This window comes from Seriola lalandi, unplaced genomic scaffold (assembly GCF_002814215.2).
Source record: "Seriola lalandi dorsalis isolate HSWRI2012SDOR001 ecotype SW California unplaced genomic scaffold, Sedor1 jcf7180002054883, whole genome shotgun sequence".
Lineage (NCBI taxonomy): Eukaryota > Metazoa > Chordata > Actinopteri > Carangiformes > Carangidae > Seriola > Seriola lalandi.
Genome location: NW_019525658.1, coordinates 1,590,935 through 1,615,192, shown reverse-complemented (window position 1 = coordinate 1,615,192; position 24,258 = coordinate 1,590,935). Strand labels below are relative to the sequence as shown.

Genomic DNA, 24,258 nt, shown 5'->3' with positions numbered 1-24,258 from the left:
CATGTTGCTTTGTGAGCCTCCAGTTTCTCAGCTGCACGGCGGTATAGAGAGAAGAGGGATGATCATCTTGGCTAACTGATGCAGTAGCAGCAGCAGCGTACTGGCCCGATGACAAAGCCTCTCGGTCGTCCTCCAACAAACCATGAACATCCAAACCAGTGTCCAACACGTCATCGTCATTATGGTGCGCGATTCGCTCAGGTTGCAGCTAGCTAACATTTAATATCTCCCAGGTATTGACGCTTAGAGGTAAACACCCACTTGAGACTGCATCCTTAGTTTGGTTATTGGTCCCTGGTAACAGGGTGGTGGCTTGTAATTATTAATGATTTAATGCTCATTACAAATTTCATGAATACGATTAGCTAATAACCAAACCTGTTCCTGCCAGTGCACAACATTCATGTTCTGTATTCATGTAAAACATGACAACATACTTACACATCATTACAATGTATGCTGCTTATATAATGTTTTCAGTCATTCCCCTGGTAAAGATGCAGATGTATTTGCAGGCCAGGCAGGAGATGTGTGGATGATGTGTGGATGATATGGATGATATGAGAGAGAGAGGACAATAGGAAGTGTTTTGGTGGGCGGATGTACAGGACCCACACTCACAGACGAGCCTCAGCCGCACAGTAACCATGGAAACATTGAGCTATTAGCACAAGCTGAAGTTTCTTTTTGTCCTGGTCCAGCCAACGTTCATGGACAGATGAGGAAAAATATCATGAGCCATTTCTGTGATGAAAGGCCTGTGTAGTCGGCATTGACATGTGGGAGCCTCTCTGGCCATTAGCTGCTGTGCTGCCTTTCAGGTGGCTGGTCAGACATCTTTCTTCCTTTCCAACTCTAACACAGAATCTCTCCCTCTGCTTTTTCATTTATCATTGTCCTGTTTGGTCCCCTGGTTTTCTACCTGTTCTTCCTCCTCATCCTTTTTTTCTAAATCTTTATCCACCACCCTCCTGCCTTCCATTGCCACATCCTCTTCCTTTGTCTGTGGTTTTCTCTTTTCTCTTTTTGTCCCTCCTATTCCCTGTTCTTCCTCCCTCATGTCCAGCCTTTTACAGCGCAGCCCCTCTCACCTCGGCTGGCATCATTCCCATCATGCAGTCGCTGTGCCCAGATGGACAAAGGGATGAATTTGGTTTTCTGCAGTACAAGAACTCCACGTGCGTAGATTTTGTCACTTATCAGTCTGATAACTTGTTTTTTTAGAGTGGTTGTTTGTCTTGAGTGATTTGTTTTCTTTGTTACATTTCTTCTTCTGTGATAATATTAAGATCAGAATCATGTTCAGGCAGCTTTAAAGAAATCCACCCCAGTCATTAATTTAACATTTAGCAAGAAAGCTGAACCAGGCTCAACAGTAAGGTGCTGCCTTGGCCAATCAAATACATTCCTGGTAGGTTACATTGTCAACCACTGGAAACCAAGATAAAATAACTGCAGAAGAAGAGTGCACAAAAAGATGATGTTATTAAAGGAGAGCCAGTCAAACATCAAATGAACAAAAACAATGTGGAAAACGTGATGGAGACATGTCTGTTGGCTTCCTGTGTATATTTGAGGAGACTACTGTCTCTTCACTGCTCCACACCGACCTGACGTTTCCATTGAAGCAGAAGTTTACGACACAAGCCTCATGCCATGTCCAACATGATTTATTCATGCGACAGCTTTTCCACCTCACCTCAGTTGATACAAGTCACAATCAGAATTAAGTATGCAGACCTGCATCAGTGAGACTATGTTGATTTCACAGAGTTTTACTGCAACGAGGCCAAAAGTAACTGATGTATAGTAGGTGTAACCAGGAAACATCTAAAACATCTAATGGGCCAACATACAAACATGCCAAATTATATATTATTATATGGTAAATACCCTTTAACATGTGGAACATGTAGCTCTGTGAGGGTCAGTACACACTGGTGTAAACACACAGACACAGAATCACTCCTTCATGCAACTAAATATAGACAGAGACACAACATACACAGAGCCATTGGCTGTTTTTCATGAAATGCTGCTAATTGAATAATTGTATGTGCTCTCATCTCATATTTTTCAAGAGTAAGAAATCAGTCCTAAATGACCAAAGACTGTCACATTGTGGTTCTGCTTTCAGGCAGAGAAGAAAAGAATTTTAGCACAAATGAAATGAATCTAATACAGGGTTGTCCCATATTTCAAAATAAAATACTCTATTGATTCAATACAGGTCCCAATTTGTGCCATACTTTTGTCATTTCATTTATAAACAATGTCCTCAAAGTGCTGTGAATAATGTAAAATAAAATAAACCAAACCAGTCTAACCAGTGGACTGTAGAAGTTCATCAATGAGCAGCAGACTGATGAGCTCTGTGTGCTGTGAGAAAATAGACGTCAAGTGAAGACACCCTCAGTGGTTACCTTCTACAGGTAAAGATAGCAGTACCCTCGTTCACTGTTAATGATGTCTGAATGTCTGCAGGTAAGAGGCTGTGGAGATATCCGTAGGGCTGCATGAGAGACAGAGGAGCAGTGTGTCTGACGGGCCCCCACACTGCACTGAAACAAATGATCAAAACTATATTAAGTTGTTAAAATTAAAGTGCTACTTACATGTTAATGCATCAATAATAATAAATCCAATAATGTAATTTTCATAAAACTATCAACCTCTGAAATCTTTGTTCAGGGTTGGAGCTAATTCCACCTCTGGTGATGAGTCAAAGGTTAGCTGAGCTCTCTGCAGCCACCTCCTCATCAGCGCCTGAGGCAAGACGCTCGGCTGCCTCTTACTAAACAAACCTGCAGTTGACTTATATTATAGGCACCATGATAAAGGAGAATAATGGAATAAAACAATATCTCTGATTTCCCTGCCCCTCGTAACTCTAACTACTTTATTAGAGGGCACTGCTAAATCAGTTTACCATGATATCCTGTATGTGATTACATTGTGCAAACAAGGGTCATTTCACACACTTTACGATTTTGAATACCGTTCATTTTTGAAAAGAATAGTTTTACATTCTGGGAAATACACTTATATATTTGTTTTATTACTAATGTCACTGTAGTGTTAAAATAATGTTCTTTCAAACCTCAAACATCCAGAGTTAACAGAAACCAAACAGTAAGGGTTCTTTCAATTAAATGATAATGCTTATTTTTAGAGTCAAGGCAGAGTCTTCTTTATCTTAGCTACTCAGTATTTTAAATGTCATTTTAAAGGAACAATATTCAAGAGCGTCACTGTGAGGACAGATGATCTTGTGCAGAGCGGTATTTAACAAGATGCTGTTTCATTAATTGTTACAGAGATACGCTCATTCACTTTTGATAAGAAGATTGCTACTACTAACATGTCTGTGCCCTAAATATAAAGCTACTGTCAGCTCCCAGTTGGCTGAACACAAAGACTGAAAACAGGAGCAACCAAACGTAACAAACCGTAACACCACAATGTGACGTTTTTAAGATGAAACAGATGAGAAATAATGTTGGTGAGCTCTGGAGTTGCCTGTAGGGGGCTCTTGTTGCCAGGCGAGCTGTGCCCAGCCTTTATGTTCAGGACTGGTTTTAGTCCTGTTTAACTTTCAGTATGTTTACCGGGAAGAATTCTGAGGCTCCTGATTTCCTCCCCTGTCTCTGCTTATCCTTTCTCTTCTTCCTTTCACTCACCACTTCACTCACACCCTCGCTCTTTTTGCCCTCCCTCTTTCCACTTTTTTTGCCCTATCCTTCTTTCCCTAATTATACCGCACTGGCGACAGCCAGGTAGTAAGGTCGTGTGCACGTATGTCCCATTCTTGTGAACGTGATATCTCCATAACACTTTGAGGGAATTTCTTCAATTTTGGTACAAGCATCACCTGGACTCGAGGGCAAACTGATTCGATTTTGGTGGTCAAAGGTCAAAGGTCAAGGTCATGGTGATCACACAAAACACTGTTTTGGCCTTGTGAATGCAATATCACAAAACACTTTTAGCCATAACTCAAGACTTCACACAGCAATTATGACAAGATTTCACACAGATGATTCATATTTTAAATGACTGGATGAACGGATGTAATCTGACTGGAGAAGGCAGACAACCGCGAGTTTTGTTCTTATTTAATGAACCAAAGATGAATCATTTACTATGAGAAACTCTGTCTTGATACTTTGTGTGCTTCCTTGTGTCGAACTATTTGTGAATGGAACTCTGTGTCTGTCTCTGTAACACTGAGATTGTTTCTTTTTCAGTGCTGTTGTTTTAATGTCTAAATCTCCGTCTGATAGTGTGACCCAGCTGCTGGAGCAGATCAGTGAAGTGGTTGAACAGAACCGACTCTTCACGTCTGACCGGCCGGGTTTGGGTCAAGAGCTGGAGACCCTGCAGCAGCACCTGGAGAGTCTTAGCTCCACCTCTTTACCACCAGACTACAACCTCAGCAACAGCCAAGGTCTAACGCATGGCCATGCTTTATCTGACCAGTTGGTGCGAGGACTTTGTCCTACAGGTCTCTGTTACTTGAGAACTCCAGATGCATCAGTGAATCACTTGCTAAAGTGTTCGACTCGGCAAAAAACCCTGCAAACCTTTAAGCTTCTGTGATACACGGTCTGAGACCACTGATCACCAGTGGTTCTCAGTGTGCAGCGGTTTACAGTGTTTTACTCTTTTGCTTCCTACTGGTGTGGAAGTCTGAAACACGAGTAGCACAGGAAATAAACACACAGCACTAGTTGACTTACTTTATCATTTTATGCCATATATCATGTTCCTAACGTCCAAGCTGGCACTTAGAATATATCTGGAAGGTTTAGTGACTTTACAGTTGGTTGATCATGTTCAGTGAATTCCTTCCTTCACACAGGCTGCTCGAACATACAGAGTAAGCAGAGTTGGCATTGATCCACGCTGCAGTCTTAAGTGATGTCATTAGCCATGCAGATGAGAGATGGTCATTCAGCACGATACAGAACAAAGTTACTGCCACAGCTTCTCAAGGTCCAGACATACTGTAGTTCCCAAATGTATTTCAGTAGCAGTTGAGGTTAAATTCAGTTAATCCTGAGGTTAGCTACAATCTCCTGTGAGCGGTATAGATAAGATTCAAGCTGCAATTATTGTTCTATGAAGATTCACAGGTCTGCAAACCGAGGCAGAGAAATGTGTTATGGGTAACCACAGGTCACAAGGGTGATGACATGAATAACGTAACTGAGGCTAAAAAAAGTCTAATTTAAATATACTTTTTACTTATGGTTTAGAGATACATACATTTTCTTGTTTTTACATGTGAGCGTGGCGGCTGCGTCGCTGACCTGCTGCCGAGAATCACACGTGTGTGTTCACACCGGCTGCGTCTCTGCTGCTGCAGCTCTGTTTGCAGGTTAATAAGATGTTTGATTTCTTTTCATTATGAATTAATTTCTCATTTATTTTTGACATTTTTTTCATATTAACATCATAACAGCAACATTACAACTGACACCTTCCACTTCAATCTCTATGTCTAGGCTGAAGCAAATTATGATACAGACATGAATTATATTATATTATATATAATGTAGTTTTTAACCATTGTAGCAGCTGCATTGGAGACAGAGACAATTTAGTGATGTTTTCTGTCAAAAATAAATCAGAAATTAATTAATAATGAAGAGAAATCCAACATTCCAGTAACCTGCAAACTCTATGTAGAGAGACAGAGCTGCAGCAGCAGCAATGCAGCAGAGACGCAGCCGGTGTGAACACACACACGTGATTCTCCACAGCCGCCATGCTCGTGCCTCGCATCCAGTGTGTTCCCGGCCGTAGTTAACAAATACTTCATTCTTTGTCATGATCCATGATTTTCTGTTTATTGCTCCACTGCATGGACAGAGAATCAGGGTCATTTAGTAAGATGTTTTTTAGTAATTATAATGTAAATGTGACAATTAAGTATGACGCTGATTTCAGATGATATCACCCCAACTTTGAACATCAACATAAGATTTATGTCAACAGTATTGTATTTCTTACACCGTGTGTGGGTGGGTAATGGTGAGTAATTCTGAAGTGAACCAGTGTGTGTGTGTGTGTGTGTGTGTGTGTGTGTGTGTGTGTGTGTGAGAGAGAGTATCAACAGTGTGTCCTTCAGGGCAGATGTATGAGCTTGTCAAATTTAGAGCTGAAAATGTTGGTTTGAAAACCCATGAACAGCCCTGATGTTGTGTAGTTTTGTGTTCAGATGTCTCCTGCTGACACAGAGAGAAGAGTCAGAGTTTCAAAAAGCCACAAAGGTATCGTCCTGTATTTGTGCTAAGTAAACAATACAGATTGCATTTTCTAACACCGAAAAAAAACATCTGTGTGTTTTTATGCAAATCATGGCCCAAAAAACACACTGTACTCTGTGTGGGTTCATGATTCACGCAGGAGCCCAATATAGCAGAAAACAAATGAGAGCACAGGTGGACTATACTACACATATGCACGTGTTCTTTCTCACTCTCTTTCTTTTTAGTTGTTGAAGCGTTCACGTTATTTTAATGGTACTCAATTTTGTAAAAGCAGCAGCAGGAATGATTGTAAACAGAATTTAGAAGAGTGCAGTTTGTTGTGCTGTATCTACACTGTGAAGGGAAAACAGATAATACAAACAGTAGGTCAATGAACTGCTATATTAGGGGAAGCAGAAAACTGGATTAATGAATTAATGGAATTCAGCAAAATTAAGATGAAATAAATGGGAAGAAAATATCAATCTCTAAACTCAATCCTCAATCCTCCGCCTGAGGACATACCCTAACCATGAAGCAAAGCAGAGACCATCCCACCCTACGATACACTGTAATGAGCTTTTGTCCAGTCACCGGCTGCCATATACATTTGGGCCTCTTTCTTCCTGCTTCCTGCCGTTGACTTTGGAGCCACAGCCAAGGATATTTTTCCACTCACATGCCCATATGTAAATCTGAAACCATTATTGGTTGATTTAACTGTTGCTCTACTGGAAGATGCGACTCCACTGTCCTTATTTTGTGTAAAATGTAGCAGAACGCTGTGTTCAGAGAAAACACAGAGGAGAGAACAGATGGACTGCTGACACCTCACATTCATGTGTGTCCCATGTCAGGAGAGGATCTCCTCAGGGCCAGTATAGGAACAATGACTACAGCAACTACAAGATCAATATACATGTAGGAATTAGTATAATATTAAGATAGACTTACTGTTACTTCAAAATCATTGCAGACAGAAGTAAGACAGTGACCTTGAATCTTTGACTGAATCAAAGATGTTTAAAAGAGAGTTCATCTCCAGATTGGCCTGATATGCCATGACAGGTACTCCTCCAGAGACTCTGAATCCTACAACTAACTAGTTAACAATGTACGATCTGCCTGATACGTAACATGAAACTACACTCCTCAGGTCAGTTGTTGTGTGGATGTCAGACTGACCGCCATTCGCTTTGTTTGGAAGTTGATCAAAGCTTTTTTGTTTCAGTGATGAAAGATGAATTTTAAATACTTTTGTGTGTATTTATTTGTGTGTCATCTTGCATGTGTGTCTTTGGAAGCAGGGTTCACTCTGGCTAGTGTGCTGAAGAGTCAGTCGGCTTTCCATCAGTTCCTGGTAAAGAACCTTTCCCTGTCCAACGCCACGACCAGCTTCCTGCTCAACATCCCAGTCAGCGTCAGAGAGGTGATTCACTCTCTTTAAAAACACACTAATACCACTTTACTGCCTGCTCCGCTCAGTTTCATTCACTTCACTGCAGGTCGGTCATTATATTTGCCTACTTGTTTCCTGTTTGTTGTCATAGAATAATCTGCATGGCCACAACATCCCGAGCAGCCAAAGATGTCTTCACACTCAGTAGTCATTTTATTTGCTCCTACTTAAACAACAGGTTGCAACCTGTGTCAGTAGAGAAGACTGTTTCTGAATCTTTGAAAGTAAACACTCCCATGATCAATTAAGAGACTAACTGCAACCCTTCTGAACCATGTGTCTGGTGCAGCGACTCTTTTTCCACCGTTAAATTAGCCATGTTGTCATTGTGTGTCCTCATGGACTCTTTATGTTTGGACTTTTTTATTGATTTCCTGTTTTATTTTGGAATTACTTCCCTTGTGTGTCTTGTGGTTATTTTACTTCCTGTCTTTATCCCGTGTAAAGTTGGACCTTTTAACATGGGAGTCTATGGGGACTGACTCACTGTTGGAGCCAGACTCTAGTGGTCATTAGAGGAACTGCAGGTTTTGGTTCTTCAGTGTTGCCTTAAGTCTTGGAGGTTGAGGCTTGTCTTAGACTCTCAGCTTGGCTTATGAACTGAGTGTCCTTAAAAATTAATTATAACTGAGACCAATGAGAACTGATGCAGTGGAAGTTTTAAATTATTTCTAAGATTAGATAAGAAAAGTTCTCATCACACATTTAACAAGCTAGGACAGCTAAAACATTTATTGTCTCTACGTCCTCAATTCAAAAGATTTTGAAAGTTTTTATCACATTTCATTCAGATTTTTAACAGTCTGTGACTGTTTACACTTTACTATGAAAATTTGATTAATTATCCACATTTTGAAAACAGTAGAGTGGTCTTTCATCGCACGTTTCAAACAGAGTGAAGTGGCTTTCTGGTGATTTTTGACATTTTGAGTGCTGTATTGCTAAATTTATGATTACTTGCGTATAAACCAATCAATTAAAACCATAGTCCTCACTCCCCCATACACCAACCATTCCAAAGCCTTTTGCAATAAAATCCTCATTTATCAGTATCATGTGTTTCACTGAAACGTGGCTACGTGACCACATACCAGACTCTAATGTTACCATCCCCGGCTTCCACACGGTCCAAGCGGACAGAGTCACCCCTGCGTGCACACAAGAGGAAAGGGGAGGGGGGGGCATATTTATGTTAAGGAGCGTTTCTGCAGCCTGAACACTGAGCTGGTTACCACCAGCCTTTGCCCATATTACCTGCCAAAGGGAATTTACCACTGTCATCGCCGTCACTGTTTACATTCCTCCTTCTGGAAATGCGGAAGCAGCTTGTGACGTCATCCACGGCATAACTGCCTGCCTACAAACAAAACTCCCAGGCCCCTTCATCACTATCACTAGTGATTTCAACCATGTCTCTCTCTCCTCCACACTTCCCACCTTCTATCAGTTTGTCAAGTGCCCAGCCAGAGAAATGAGGGCCTTTAGGTCTGGGGACCATGCAGAACTGAAACGGGTAGTGAGGTGCTATCTCTGCATTCCTGGGACATCGGTACCATCTGAGCAGTTATTCTCCGCCGCGGGTCTCAATATTTATTTCTCTCCCTCTCGAAGACATCAGACGACACCATGAAAACTACAAAAAATGAAAAGAAACAAGTTGAAGCACAAGTCTCTCTGTTGTTTCAAATTCTGGTTAATTTCCATATAAACATGTTAATTACAATATACACATATAAATCCAATACAATTACTGTGTGCGCCTCTTGTGCAGAAAAATGTCAATTTGGAGCTGTACATTCCTCCTCTGCCACCATGATGCTCTGATCCACTGCGCTGACCCACAATGCCACAGTCATACATCTAGCCAAATACTGATGATGTGACTCTTACTCTTCAAAATTAAACAAAAACTTACATGAAGGGCATCTGATTTACAACCAAAATTATTTTAAACAAACCTTTTATCCATGTTACCCTTTTCTATTTTTAATTATTTTTGATAACCTTATGAACTTAAATTATCATGAATTTATATGACACATATGAAATGTAGAAAATGAACAATGAAACCTGGCTCTCAGACAGTTACAATGTCCACATGTTGCTATTTCTGAACAAACACCAGTAGACGAGCTGTCCGCCATGCTGAGGACGGAGGTAGACCTGCTCTGTTTCTTTTATTTTGAGCTCTGAAGATGCAACTGCCAGTTTAGGTTTTGTTCACCTGTTGGCTGCTTTTGATCATTAATTAGCCGAGAGAGGAGGAAGAGGAGGAGGAGGAAGAAGTGGAGGAGGAGGAGGAGGAGGTTTTCCTTACAGCACTCTCAGTGCTGGAGGATTCAGTGTGTTTTCATTTTGTTAAACTGTTTATACATTAGAAAGTCTGGCTGCGATTTGCTATTTATTTTAAGTTATAAGTATATCTAGGCTATTATGCTGATTCTGCACATGTAAAAATAAGCCCCTTCTTATGAAGAAAAAAAAACATTTATATTGGTATTCCATTCTAAATCTCGGCTGTCGGTCAGAAAAAGCTTCTAAATGAGCATCCCTACCTTCAATACTATCCAGCCCAGACTGTTGAAGGCGAAACTGGAGGAGATGCAGGTAGAGCCCCCCCCCCAGGTCACATGGATTGAGGACTACCTGACGGGCAGACCACAGTTTGTGAGGCTACAGAGCTGTGCATCTGAACGTCTGATCTGTAACATCGGGGCCCACCAGGATACTGCGCTATCACACTTGCTTTTCACCACCCACACATCAGACTTCAGTCATGTCATCTACAACAGTTTTCTGATGACACTGCCATTGTGGGGTGTGTTGGACAAGAGGAGCAGGACAGGGTCCTGGTGGATCACATAGTCAGGTGGTGCGGGGACAATAACCTGCAGATTAATGTTGAATGAATGAAAAAAGAGATTGTGGTGGACTTCAGAAATCTAGTCCCTACCATATCCAGTCTGTATCAGTGGGACTAACGTTGACATTGTTAAATCAGAAATATCTGGGCGTGCAACTGGGTGACAAGCTGGAGTGGTCCACCAACACAGAGGCCGTGTACAAGAAGGGCCTGAGCCGGCTTTACTTCCTGAGGAGGCTCAGGTCCTTCAATGTCTGCAATATGATGTTCCTCATGTTGTAAAAGTCTGTGGTTGCAAGCACTATCTTCTTTGCTGTGGTGTGCTGGGGTGGAGACATTAAAGCAAAGGATGCCAACAGACGAAAGAAACTCATTAAGGTTGAGGACAGAATGAGGATCTGCACCTTCAAGTTTGAGGCCAGGCTTCTCTGACAGAAAACACTGGACTGCTCCCTCTGGGTGGGGGGGGGGGGGAGTTGCTGCTGGAGCGTGAGATGGACGGACAGGGGATTGGTGTTGCATCAGCAGTAATGTGGATGTTGTACTGGACCTTTACAGTGAAGAAGGAGCTGGGCCAGAAGGTCAAGCTTTCGATTTACTAGTCCTTCGACTTTGCAACCCTCAGCTATGGTCATCAGCTTTGGGTAGTGATGGAAAGAAGAAGATCACGGATACAAGCAGCCAAAATGAGTTTCCTCCGTAGAGAAAGGATCAGAGTCACTGATCGTTCACGATGACAGGATAAGGATCTGATTAGGATGCCTCCTGGGTTCCTCCCCTTCCCCAGGGTAGACCCAGATGACAGGGATTATACTGTTTTTTCCATCCCTGCTCAGCCTTCTGCCATCATGTCCTGACCCCAGCTGAACAGAAGAAAATGAAGATGGATGGATGGATGGATGGATGGATGGATGGATGGATGGATGGGTGGATAGAAAATTGCTGTTGTTATTCAATTCAGCTGATTTCCTGAGAAAAACCAGAACTGACCCTTTGTTGTAACCTGCTCCTGTTTCCACATTTTTGGCTCTAGAAACACCAAAGCCACATACTCTGTGCACGAAGGTCTTGTGTCGCTCATGGTCCGCTCATGTTCCTGATAGGCGTTATCATTTTTTTCAGAAATAGCAGCTGTTTGAGAGGCTCGCCGAGCCAAAATGACACCCAGATCTGAGACAGCTCTGTGTCTTCCAGCTAGACACAAGGCGAAACAGCTCGTTAAGAGACTCTTTGATCTCTGTGATGGATAAAAACACAGCCACACACACACACACACACACACACACACACACACACACTACTACTAACGCAGTATCTGGGTAGAATTGGACAAAGCTGATTCTTATTTGCTAATTAGACTCATTAACTCTTACCCTTATTACTCTCAAGTATGAGAACATGTATAAGGTAAATCAGCACTGTGTATTTGTGTGTGTTCATGTCTTTCTATGATTGTGAGGACAATTTTGTTTAGAACCCATTTTTGTGAGGTCATATAGGCCAGTCCAGACAACTTCAATGGGCATGCACATGTGTGTGGACATGTCTTGCTGTGGTTGTGGGGACAAATTTAGGTTAAACCTCTGTAGAGATTGAAATATGTGTGATGGATATGCACCAAGCAGCAGGCACATTCACATTTCTTCAAGAATTGTCTCGTTTACTATACTATTACTATTACTATAGTGCCACCATGTGTTCAGTTGATGTGAATTTTGTTGCCTGAATCGTGGGTAACTTTGAACATATCTGCCAAGTTTGGTGTCTGTATGTCTTACGGTTTCTGTGTGTGTGGTTGTGTGTGTGTTCTGTAGGTGTACAGCCTTATCTTTGGGACAACTCTCAGAGATGGAGCAGGGATACAAAGTTGGATTCAGGGAGCAGAAGACAACAAACAAAAACCTGGAGATAGAATTCTTCATCTAGAGGTAAGTAAAGATTCCCATACACCCAGACCCATATCTGAACACTGACATCGTTAAAGTGGAGATGAAGCACTGAACAGTTTGAGTGTTGGGTAAGATGTGCTTCTGCAATCAAACCATCAGCTGGTTTTGCTGGAAAACGAAACAGTGTTTTGCTGTTGGATGGTGACGTGATGAGGATTGTTGTCTGGTCGTCTCTGCGGTTGTTGTTAGAGTTTTAGGAGTCGCTGGTAAATCTCACGATGGATAGAGAAGAGAGCAAAAGGCACAGACCAGGATGGTCCTTTTGTATTGCTCCTTGATACTCACATGAGTAGCTCCACATGAGAGAGCAATAACTTGAGACAAAAAGTTTCATTCATTCATTCATTCTAACACGCATGACTGTAATCGATATAGAAATCAGCAATCTCAGATTCAGGTCTTGCGTTTGGCGTCTTCACATCTAACGACTGTGCTCTTACTGTTGTTGGCTTCTTCTTCTTAGGCCTGATATTGACTGTTAATTCAAATAAAAACAGTAGCAAAGTACACCTGCACTAAAACACCTGGAACCCTGAGCCTCTTCACTGCATTACCGTATATTACAAAGTATATGTGCAAGAAAAAAGGATGGATGACCAACCCAGAACTGGGAACAACCAAACCGGGTGAAGGTGGTGTGAGACAGACAGACACAGATGATTAAATCATTACAGATTTACAACATGTTTAGGTTTTTGCGAGGTTTGCAAACTATTTATAGAAAAATATGTGAAGCAAATTAACACGCTGTACTCTTTGTATGGATCATGTGACTGTCCATACAGACAACATCAGGGCTCCAGACTAACTTTTTTTTTTTTTTATACCAATATTCTGGACCCATCCCAAAAAACCATTTTAACCGTCCTGAAGTGAATGTAAACTACAAAGCGTATTACTGCCAAGCCAGAAAAAAGAAAAACAGTATGATGTGATAATGTGAAAAGTTTATTGTTCAAACCATATGCTTTGATAACTTATCACATCATAACAATATAATACCTTATATTGTAAAAACATGAAATGTTTCACGTTATAACGTGATAACTTCAAGCTCATGTTGGAGAATGTGGAGAATAACCTAAGGAATATGCCTAATTTACAGGATTTAATGAAGTTCTGTTCCATGCTTGGGTTGAGACATTGAGAGATTCTGCTATTACTGAACAAGGTGGATGACACTGTGATAAGAATACGCACATTAAGAAGAATTTTTCCTCACTGATCGGCTGGAGGGCCACGGAAGCTACAGCATCTGAACTGCATCCACGCTGGTCATGTTGTGACCCAAAGTAGAGTGAGACGTTTGTTGAAGCTTCTCAGTCCCCGTGGTTTGGAGCATAGACAGAGAAAACGCCTGATGCCATACGTTAACCCTGGGCCGAATTTTATGCGGCATGTGGACTAATACGACAAACTAAAACCATCTGCTTTATGTTTTAATGGAGCGATCAATGGTTTTTCAAGACTTATTGTGTGGTTTCGTGCTTATTCGACGAACAGCAACCCCAAGGTCATCGCTGGTTACTTTGCAGCAGAAGTTGAGAAGAGGATGGGGACAGCTGCCAGAAACTGGAACTGAGAATGTCACAATGGCAGAAATGCAGAGAGAGAGACCAGGCCTTCAGGAAACTCACCCTACTATGTTTATCACCATTTTTGTGGCCAATATTTGCAGTTAAAATCTAGATATGCTGAGTACAGCAGGAGGCTAGGGAATAGCTATTCAATATCTTAAGTACAGCCTATAAAATGGGCACATTTTATTGACCTGCTGCGACATATTTGAACAAAATCATGACAAGATTCTCAGTGAATCCTCATCACAATGCTGCAAGTGTAAAGGCTTTTTGAAGTTTGTCTTTTACGATTTTTATTGCAATTATTTAATGTATTATGTGTTTAATAATACAATGATAACAATTAATTAGTAATTCCAGCTACTGCCCACATTCCTTTGCTCCACCCTCGCCGCTCAGCAGGGGCGTCCAAATGGAGTGCACCTATAGCTGACAGTGATCCATGAGTGACTTTCATGCCCCAGTTTATTGAGGTGCTGCATCTGAAATGATCCCAAAATTATACTCACAGCCACGGTCCAACAAAAATTAAAAGAGGAAATCAGCGGGTTAAACAATAAAAGTAAGGCAGAAACTAAAGCAGAAATTAGAAACAATAACAAACAACCCCTCAGGGAGGCTACAAGTTATTGCTGTTTGTTAATAATGGTGTAGGCTAAGCAGTTGTCCTGTAGCTTACTTTTCACAACAATGTTGGCATTCATCCTAGACATCACTATTAATCTTGGAGGAAAACAGTTTTGTTTAGGACCGGCTGTCTTCATACTTTGGCTGCACATTGCTGTATGCAGAGATATTTTTATTCCTGATTTAAACAAAAAGAGGCCAACTCACCCCGTCATCAGTCCATAAGAGAGCATATGTCTTAAGGAATAATAAATTCAAAATTGGAAGCGTTACATTAATTTTTGTTCTCACTGGTATTTTCCTTCTACAGGAAGAGATGCAGCAAGTTGCATATTTGGGGAATACCCACATTATCTGCAGCAGCAGAAAGTAAGAGCAGGTTTAATCTCATCTCTTATTTCTCGTTACTTGTTTTCCCTGCTGTTGCAATAAAATTCAACATTATGAGACGGTACATGAGAAGGTAGCCTACCGGACTGTGTTCCCGGGGCTGGCTACCCCAGTGAAGTTAGTTTTAGAGTGGATTCGACAACCATTCACTCCTGATCCTACCACATTACACTCAGTGTTGATAGTCAGCCACTTTTCCACTGGTCCAAAAACCTGCAAAGACCCTCTAATATCGGGCTTTTGTCAGCAATGGAAAAGGGTACAATCAGCATTCACCTCACCTGCCCAGCAAGGTGCTGTTAAACAAGAAGCACCGCAGCTGCACCGCGCTCGGGGAAAATAGAGTGAGCTGGAGCCCGAGGTAGGTTTCAGAAACACACAATGACTATAACACTTATAGGAGCTCCAACTAGGGGATGACAGTCTGCTCGGCAACTAACCTAGCTTTAACATGATGCTGTTTTTTTTTTTTCTGGCGTGGCAGCAATACGCTTCTGTAGTAAACTGACCCAACTGGTTTCTTTACTTTTTATGTTAACATCTGTAGTTGTTAGTTGTTTGTGGCATAATAGAAATACCATTAAAATGTTGAGGAAATAAATAATTATATTTGTTTTGCTACATTTAAAGAAATAGGTTCAAAACAAAACAAAAGTTATTTTAAACTGTAAAAACAGAATGATGAGAAGAAAAATGAACAGGAGAACAAGAAGAAGAGAACGCTGTCTCAATCGTCTCAGTCTTTGTACTGAGGTCGTTGTGCCTTGAAAACACCCCTCCACTACTCCTCCAGTCTGACTTGATCCTCTTGCTGGAGAAGCCACACACTCGTGGGGAGGACAAGGCTGAGATCTGGAACTGGCTGTTTCTTCCAGTGGCAGCCTGAATCAGCCACTGCCACAGCACGAGGCAATTGAGATGCCTGTGATGACGGGAAACGAGAACCATGAGGTCAAATTTAGTTGTCTCCATATATTACTAACCCTAAGTCCTCACGTCACAAGTACTGGGTGGAAATGCGCCGTGAGGGCATTCAGGTCAAAGGTGCCTGTGGTGTCTCGTGGCCTGCTGGACAGGAAACGCTGCTCCGACACAAACTCACAGAGCCAGTTGGTGAGGCAAAGCTTTAAGGCAGTGGTTGGCAACTGGTGGCCCACGGGCAAGCAATAATATCTGGCCCACCAGATTATTTTAATAATATGATTTTTTAAATAATAATAAAAAAGATCTCTGTTGCTACAATAGATCTTCGTCTGAGCAGCAAAAAGTCACCAACAGAATGACTTTCATTTTAGTGATTTTGCCTGGAAAATAATTTGTTTGGGTTTTTTTTTGCAGCAATGCTTTATTTCGAGCTATTGTGAGCTTTTATTCTGAAAGGTTCTGACAGGAAGTTCCAAAGGTTCAGTTGCTTGACAAACCTCTGATGGAACGGACGAAAGATGTGCCATATGAAAAAAATAACACAAGTTCAGTAAATCAGTCAGTCAAACGTATAATATGTGACTGTGGGTGGACGAGCTGACGTGTCAAAGCAGCAGAGAGATAGGAATCACAACTTCCGGTCAGGACTTTCACAATAAAATTAGAGTGGAAACAGAATGCAGATGATGAGCAAGATCGTGGATTGCTGTTCTACCTAAAAAGATTCTCATAAACTCTTTTTGCCAGATCGCTCTCCCCTGTCTGTGCCTGTGGGCCACAGCGCCACATATGTGAACAATAACAAAGTAAATTCCCAATTGCATTTTTATAAGTATCTTCAATTAGCCTTTGATCATGTTCTGGCCACCATCTGATGGATTAGAAAAAACTTGGCCCGAGGCCCAAACTTACTTGGCGACCCCTCCTTTAGGATGTTGAAGTTGTCATCATCAGCATTGGTCCTGGTGAGCTGGACTCCCTGCCAGGTGCTTCCAACCCCAACTTCATCCAAAGACTTTTGCAGCCCTAGGCCTGGGTTTGTCATCAACATTTTCCTCACTTTAATCACCAAAAACTTTAATCATGTTGAGTTGTGACAGTATTTAATAAAATCATGGGGTTATGAATTTATAAAATATTTTTTGTATGTATGTACATGGGTCCATGACAAATAAGGTTTCCTACCTGACATTTAGCACTTAATAACAAATCAAAAAAAAAGATTTCTCACCTGCATGGCCACGAGAGCCAGTGTTGCTGTCTGCAGTCCATCAGAAACCGTCTGCAATGTGAGGCCTTCCTGCTGGAAGAGGCTGAGGTGCTTCAGTTTTTGTTTCATCCAGCATGAGGTGGGTGAATAGCAGCATATTGTACTGCTTCAGGGACTGCTGCACAAGCTTTGCCCTCCCCTTCATGGCTGCACTTGCTTCCCTGTCATTGGGATTCCTGACATGGTTCTCACAGTGTACCAAGCTGGGCCTGCACTTCGTCACTCAGGCCTTCAGTGTTGCTCGGCCTCACAATGGGGATCTCCATCGCCTTGCTGATCTGCTCTTCTGAAGCTCCCATGAGGCCTTTGCAGACAAGGTGTACTGCTTGTGGATTGCACATAGCATTTATTTGATGTCTTGCACCTGAGGAATGTGTTTGACACAGTCTAGAGAAACTAGCTCTAGATGGTGAGCCACACACCAGAATGAGACGAGGGACGGGCGCAAACGGCTGGAGTTTGGCGGTAACTCCATTGTTCACACCCAGTATAATGGCAGCACTATCGCACCCAAAGCCAATGAGATTTTTTTATTTAAGCTCTTCACCCACCCAATCTTCAACAGTCCCTGGCAGCCCTGGGTATGGATGTAGTCCAGGGCAACAATCTGGATGTGCTGGTTCACTGGTTTGCCATTCTGGAAGTAGGTGCAGTTCGCTCCCAGTCCTTCACTGATCAGTCAACCGAACAGTCAGACAGAGTAGGAAAGAACCTGGCTGATTGTAAATTGAACTCCTGAAGCTCCTTAATGAAGCCCAAACCAATGGCTGTGAGGAACATGCAGAATGCCTGGTCACTGTCGTATGTTGTGCCAAAGTCCAGGCCGTTTGCATGATGGAGAGCGACCAGCTTAAGGGACATGGTGAAGGCTGCCTCCTCTTTGATAATGAAGTAGGCTATGTTGAAGACTTACCATCTTTTAATTAAAAAAGCTGACACTAGTGCTCCTCTTTCTGCTGGAGGGCATCTTCGGCTGAACTGTGTGCAGTCATGTCTGCATGCTCTTTGATGCTCCTCACTTTCTCTTACTTTCTCTCCAGTCACACCGTGGAACAGGCTGTGGTGATCTGAGCTAAACAGCTGCTGCATGTTTTGCAGTGCATTAGCTGTGCAGCTTCATCATATTCACTGAATGAAAAGAACATAATTCGAATGATGCGCCGGCAACAAGTGGCAGCAAATTCACATTGCTCCTCATTTTTTTTTGCAGTATACATTTTTGTAGAATGACATGTTGTTTTGTCTGACGATGGAGAAAATAATGTACACAGAGGGAAACTCCTGGCTTTAAAGTTTACCAGATATGGAGTTAAACATCCCATACCGGCTGAGCTGAAGAAGCTGTACCGTGGATGCAGAGCCGCGGCTAAGCTAAAGGCTAGCAGATGGAGATATAAGCCTTTTCTACCATCGATCCTCATGGGAAATGTCAACTCCCTGGCTAACAAGTGTGATGAATTTTTCCTTCAGCCTTCCTACAAGCCCTGTGTACTGAGGCAGGCTGCAACCACCCGCTCATTCAGGAACTGGACCCCAGAGACCAGTGAGTCTGTAAAAGACTGTTTTGAGTGGACGGATTGGAATGTCCTGTTGGAGTCACAGGAAAATGGTAACAGCAAGGACCCTGACCTTGGATGGTTGAATGTACCACAGACTACATTAACTTCTGTATGGACACTGTAACACCAGCAAGGACTGTACACTGCTAAATAAATAAATACCTTACACCTTATTTATTTATTTTTTATAAATAATTTTTTTCTTTCTTATTCTTTCTCCTCAATAAATCAAATATTTATATCAGTCATATATCTAAATCTATAGCAATAACAAAAAGCTGTCAGTTGTTCTCTGTTGTAGTGTATGCCATCATGTTACCTTATGTTATCTCTTTTTATGTTTTCACTTTCTTCTCTTTTCTCTTGCTTCACCAAATTCGAAAAGGAAAAATAAATAAATAGATAAGTTAAACGGATAGTTTGGGTTTTTTGACGTGGGTATTTGTTACATTACCCGCAGTAGATTCTGTTCCGTGCGCTCGCCGTTAGGAGAGTCGACAGAAGGGAAGTTAAGCGGTGTGATATAGTGTGCTCCATAGGTGCGCTTGTGTTTAGGAATACGCTAGATCAGCGTGCCAAAGGAAAGTGCTGTTTTCAAGATAAACCGCTGAAAATATTCTGCATGAAGCATACATTTAAATTCTAAACAAGAGTGCTGCTGGTCAGCTTTCCTAACTGGGAGCGTGCTGCACTGTGTGTAATCTAACGACTTCCTTACACAACCCCATGTCAAAAAACCTGAAGTATCCCTTTACTTTTACCTCCCTTCAGGTGGTTTGTTGGTGTTAATTAGGGAGTACCAGAACACTCCGAGGCCCCCCATTGTTTGCACTCATCTAAGAAAGACATTTAATATTAATAAAACTGAATAATTCAGTCCTTCTCCAGCAATTGAGGATATGATGAAATTTGTTTATCTCAGTACCAACAAACAACAATTTAGAGAAACAGAAATGGGGTCAGTCAGTCCACTCCTGTACTCCCACCTCTCTTTGAACACTTAACTTTTCGTGCGAGAGTACAACACTGTAGCTGTGTCTCAATTCAGGGGCCGCCTCCTTTAGAGGACGTGGTCTACAAAGGTGTGGCCCTTCACAGTCGTTGTAGACTGCGAAAGCCGCACTGATGTTTGCTGTGCATCACCAGCTGTGCCTTCCCTTACCGTTGCGTTGCAAAGCGCGGCTCCTGTCCCCTAGCAACGCCCTTGTTTTTATCAGTTGTACCGTCAGCTGTTGAACTGAGCTGAAACTCACTTACATTTGGAAGTGGCTCTCTGTCTGTGTTGTTTGCTTTCATTACCGTCATTGCAGTGAATCTTGGAATAGGTTGGGCCACAATGGTTTCACCCATTGGAGCCTTTGTTGCCCAGGAAACAAAGAAAGTGTGCTCTGTTCCTCCCACATGTAATGGTTGTTCATGTCTCGCCTGTCTCTATGAGAGCAGGCCTTTATAGCTGGTTCTGTCTTCACACAGGGGATCCTCTTAACTGGAGCCATGCTGGAGACCCTCACCTGTGGGGAGGGCAGGGCCAGTGAGCTCAGTAATATCCTTTTGGTGCCTGAGAAGCAGCAGCCGGTGCTACAGGCCTATCGCAGTGCACTGTGCAGCGGAGGGGAGGGTCAAAGGTCGGAGCGCTTCAGGCAGATGAGCCTCGAGCTGAGAGAGCAGATCAACACACAGAGTGTCACCGAGAAGGTACGGCTGCTACAAAGACAACTGTTGTTTTCTTGTTTCGTTTTACATGACAAATATTTGAGTGCTGTGGAGTCCAAAGTTGTTTTTCATCATTCGGGAAACTTCTTACCTTGTAGAGCCATCTTACATTGGACACAACTAGGGTTGCCACCTTTCCCGTATAATATGGGATTGCCCTGTATTTGAAAATAAAATGCTCCGTCCTGTATTGAATCAATACAGGACACAGGTTCTTTTATAACCTTGTTCATGGAGTTAGGCTCCATTGGAAATCACAGGTGTAATCAGATTTGTCTCAGTGCTCACAGGTGTAGTCACCTTTGTTGCATTGGGGTTGTACTTTGGGGTCTGTATTTTCAATGTAGTCTATGTAAACTGATTTTAGTTATACCTAAGATCAGAGACCTGATACTTCAACTCAACATAGACAGATAAAACAGATGAGTCCTGCTGAGGACAAGTCCAACAGAAAGGATTTCATGTATGATATTCCAAGATGAAAATAAAAGGTTTTCTGCGGTTTGAGGGAGCTGTGGCTGAGGCCCTGTTCACACCTGCAGACCATCAGATCACAGGTGGTCAGCTCTAAGTACGTCAGTTCACACCTGGCATTAAAATACATCTCCACATGTGTCTCAGTGACCACCTGAGATGGATTCTCACTTCCCCGCCGGTCCTTCAGTGTGGTCCAGGACTGTTCACACTGCTAAAAGACTGTGGCCACATGTGGTGTGTGATCGGATCTCTGCGTCCTCAGTGTATTTTAGATGTATGCTTGAGCTGTGCACTTGTGATCAGATCACCTTAGAATCTAAGGCTTAGATGGATGTTAATGCAGGTCTGAGCAGGACCTCAGATGCACTATAAACTAATGAACAATTGAGAATAAAACCTGTATTTTAAGTTATGATTGTTCTTTAAAATTCTAAAAGGGGAAGTTGTTAAATGCTGGATCAGTTCTCTTATCTTGAAAGCACAGGGAGACAGTGAATTCATGTATGAAAAATATTAAATGAATGATAGTGAATGGCTGCATTGATATGGAAGTTGTATCCAAAGGGCTCATTCACCCATTCCCACACACAGTCAAAGAGTGCCGTGCAGGGTGCTGCTCAGGCAGCTGGGAGCTTTGTGGGGTTCAGTGTCATGCCCAAGGACAGGAGTAGCTGGGGATCGAAACCACCTGCTCTACCTACTGCAAGTCTGGAGCACACTGTATTTACTCACTGGCTCTCTCCCTCCACCATCTCTACCTCTCTTCCTCCACCCTCATCCCATCAGCTCCACCTGGAGAAACCCAACTCTTGGGCTCCTCTCTCTCAGTCCCATCTCGGAGCTTTACTGAAGGACCTGGCTGATGTAGAGAGGCTTCTCAAGGATGTGGACCTGCTCTCCGGCCTGGCCCGCCTGCTGCCCAAAGGAGCCTGTACTGGTCGATCTCAAGCCTCCACCACAAACATGACCTGGGCCCTCAACTCCACCACCTGGGGCCCCAACACGACGGACCTCCCCAAAGAGGAGGGGGAGAAAGGATCAGAGGGAGGGGGAAGACCAAGAGGAGGGAAAGGGAAGGAGGAATTAGAGAATCCTCATTCTCAGTTTTCAGCATTTGTACAACTGTGGGCTGGACTGCAGCCGATCCTGTGTGGGAACAACAGGTGAGTAATGAAATCCAAAAATGACAAAAAGTGATAGCTGTGATTATGTGAAGAACATTTTATTCTTGTTGTAGAAAATTAACCGGAGAACAGAGAAGTATCTTTTCATAGTTTAGTGTTTCTTTTTCCTTCAAGTTTTTGGTTAAAATGTCGTGTTCCCACATTTAAGCATTTAACTTGGTAATTACAACAGATGAAAAATGATTGCTCAGCTGGAATCAGCTGGAATTAGCCTCTAACTAAATTGTTGTTAATGCATTGTATCTTGTGTCATTCAATGTCTTTGACATTACTTAGTCCTCACTTTATACATATATATATATATATATATATATATAGAGTGCATCCGGAAAGTATTCCCCGAATTTTGTTATGTTACAGCCTTATTCCAAAATGGATTATATTCCTTTTTCTCTCATCAATCTACACACAATACCCCATAATGACAAAGCAAAAAAAGTTTTTTAGAAATTCTTGCAAATTTATTAAAAAATAAAAAACTGAAATATCGCATGTACTTAAGTATTTTGCTATGACACTCAAAAGTGAGCTTAGGTGCATCCTGTTTCCACTGATCATCCTTGAGATGTTTCTACAACTTGATTGGAGTCTACCTGTAGTAAATTCAATTGATTGGACGTGATTTGGAAAGGCACACACCTTATATAGACACACCTGTCTAAATAAGGTCCCACTGTTGACAGTGCATGTCAGAGCAGAAACCAAGCCATGAAGTCAAAGGAATTGTCTGTAGACCTCCGAGACAGGATTGTATCGAGGCACAGATCTGGGGAAGGGCACAAAAACATTTCTGCAGCATTGATGGTGCTGAAGAGCACAGTGGTCTCCATCATTCGTAAAAGGAAGAAGTTTGGAACCACCAGGACTCTTCCTAGAGCTGGCCGCCCAGCTAAACTGAGCAATCGGGGGAGAAGGGCCTCGGTCAGGGAGGTGACCAAGAACCCAATGGTCACTCTGACAGAGCTCCAGCGTTCCTCTGTGGAGATGGGAGAAACTTCCAGAAGGACAACCGTCTCTGCAGCACTCCACCAATCAAGCCTTTATGGTGGGGAGTGGCCGGATGGAAGCCTCTACTCAGTAAAAGGCACATGACAGCCCGCTTGGAGTTTGCCAGAAGGCACCTAAAGGACTCTCAGACCATGAGAAACCAGATTCTCTGGTCTGATGAAACCAAGATTGAACTCTTTGGCCTGAATGCCAAGTGTCACGTCTACAGTAAACCAGGCACATCTCATCACCTGGCTAATACCATCCCTACGGTGAAGCATGGTGGTGGCAGCATCATGCTGTGGGGATGTTTTTCAGCAGCAGGAACTGGGAGACTACTCAGGATCGAGGGAAAGATGAACGGAGCAAAGTACAGAGAAATCCTTGATGAAAACCTGCTCCAGAGCGCTCAGGACCTCAGACTGGGGCAAAGGTTTATCTTCCAACAGGACAACGACCCTAAGCACACAGCCAAGACAACGAAGGAGTGGCTTTGGGACAAGTCCGTGAATGTTCTTGAGTGGCCCAGCCAGAGCCCTGACTTGAACCTGATTGAACATCTCTGGAAAGACCTGAAAATAGCTGTGAAGCAACGCTCCCCATTTAACCTGACAGAGCTTGAGAGGATCTGCAGAGAACAATGGGAGAAATACCCCAAATACAGGTGTGCCAGGCTTGTAGCTTCATACCCAATAAGACTTGAGGCTGTAATCGCTGCCAAGGTGCCTCAACAAAGTACTGAGTAAAGGGTGTGAATACTTATGTACGTGTGATTTTTCAGTTTTTTATTTTTAATAAATTTGCAAAAATTTCTAAACCTTTTTCGCTTTGTCGTTATGGGGTATTGTGTGTAGATTGATGAGGAAAAAAAAGGAATTTAATCCATTTTGGAATAAGGCTGTAACTTGACAAAATGTGGGGAAAGTGAAGGGGTGTGAATACTTTCCGGATACACTGTATATATGTATGTGTGTGTGTGTGTGTGTGTGTGTGTGTGTGTGTGTGTGTGTATGTATACATAT

At 42.5% G+C, this 24,258-nt stretch overlaps 1 protein-coding gene across 1 annotated transcript in view; it reads left to right on the top strand.

Moving 5' to 3' along the window:
* Positions 1 to 24,258, top strand: part of abca2 (ATP-binding cassette, sub-family A (ABC1), member 2) — a 104,297-nt gene that overhangs the window by 33,609 nt on the left and 46,430 nt on the right. The window contains exons 4-9 of the mRNA XM_087171613.1: positions 1,067 to 1,178; positions 4,284 to 4,447; positions 7,562 to 7,683; positions 12,391 to 12,504; positions 20,349 to 20,570; positions 21,852 to 22,228. Of these exons, the coding sequence (XP_087027739.1) occupies positions 1,067 to 1,178; positions 4,284 to 4,447; positions 7,562 to 7,683; positions 12,391 to 12,504; positions 20,349 to 20,570; positions 21,852 to 22,228 (1,111 nt within the window). The remainder of the gene's footprint in view (positions 1 to 1,066; positions 1,179 to 4,283; positions 4,448 to 7,561; positions 7,684 to 12,390; positions 12,505 to 20,348; positions 20,571 to 21,851; positions 22,229 to 24,258) is intronic.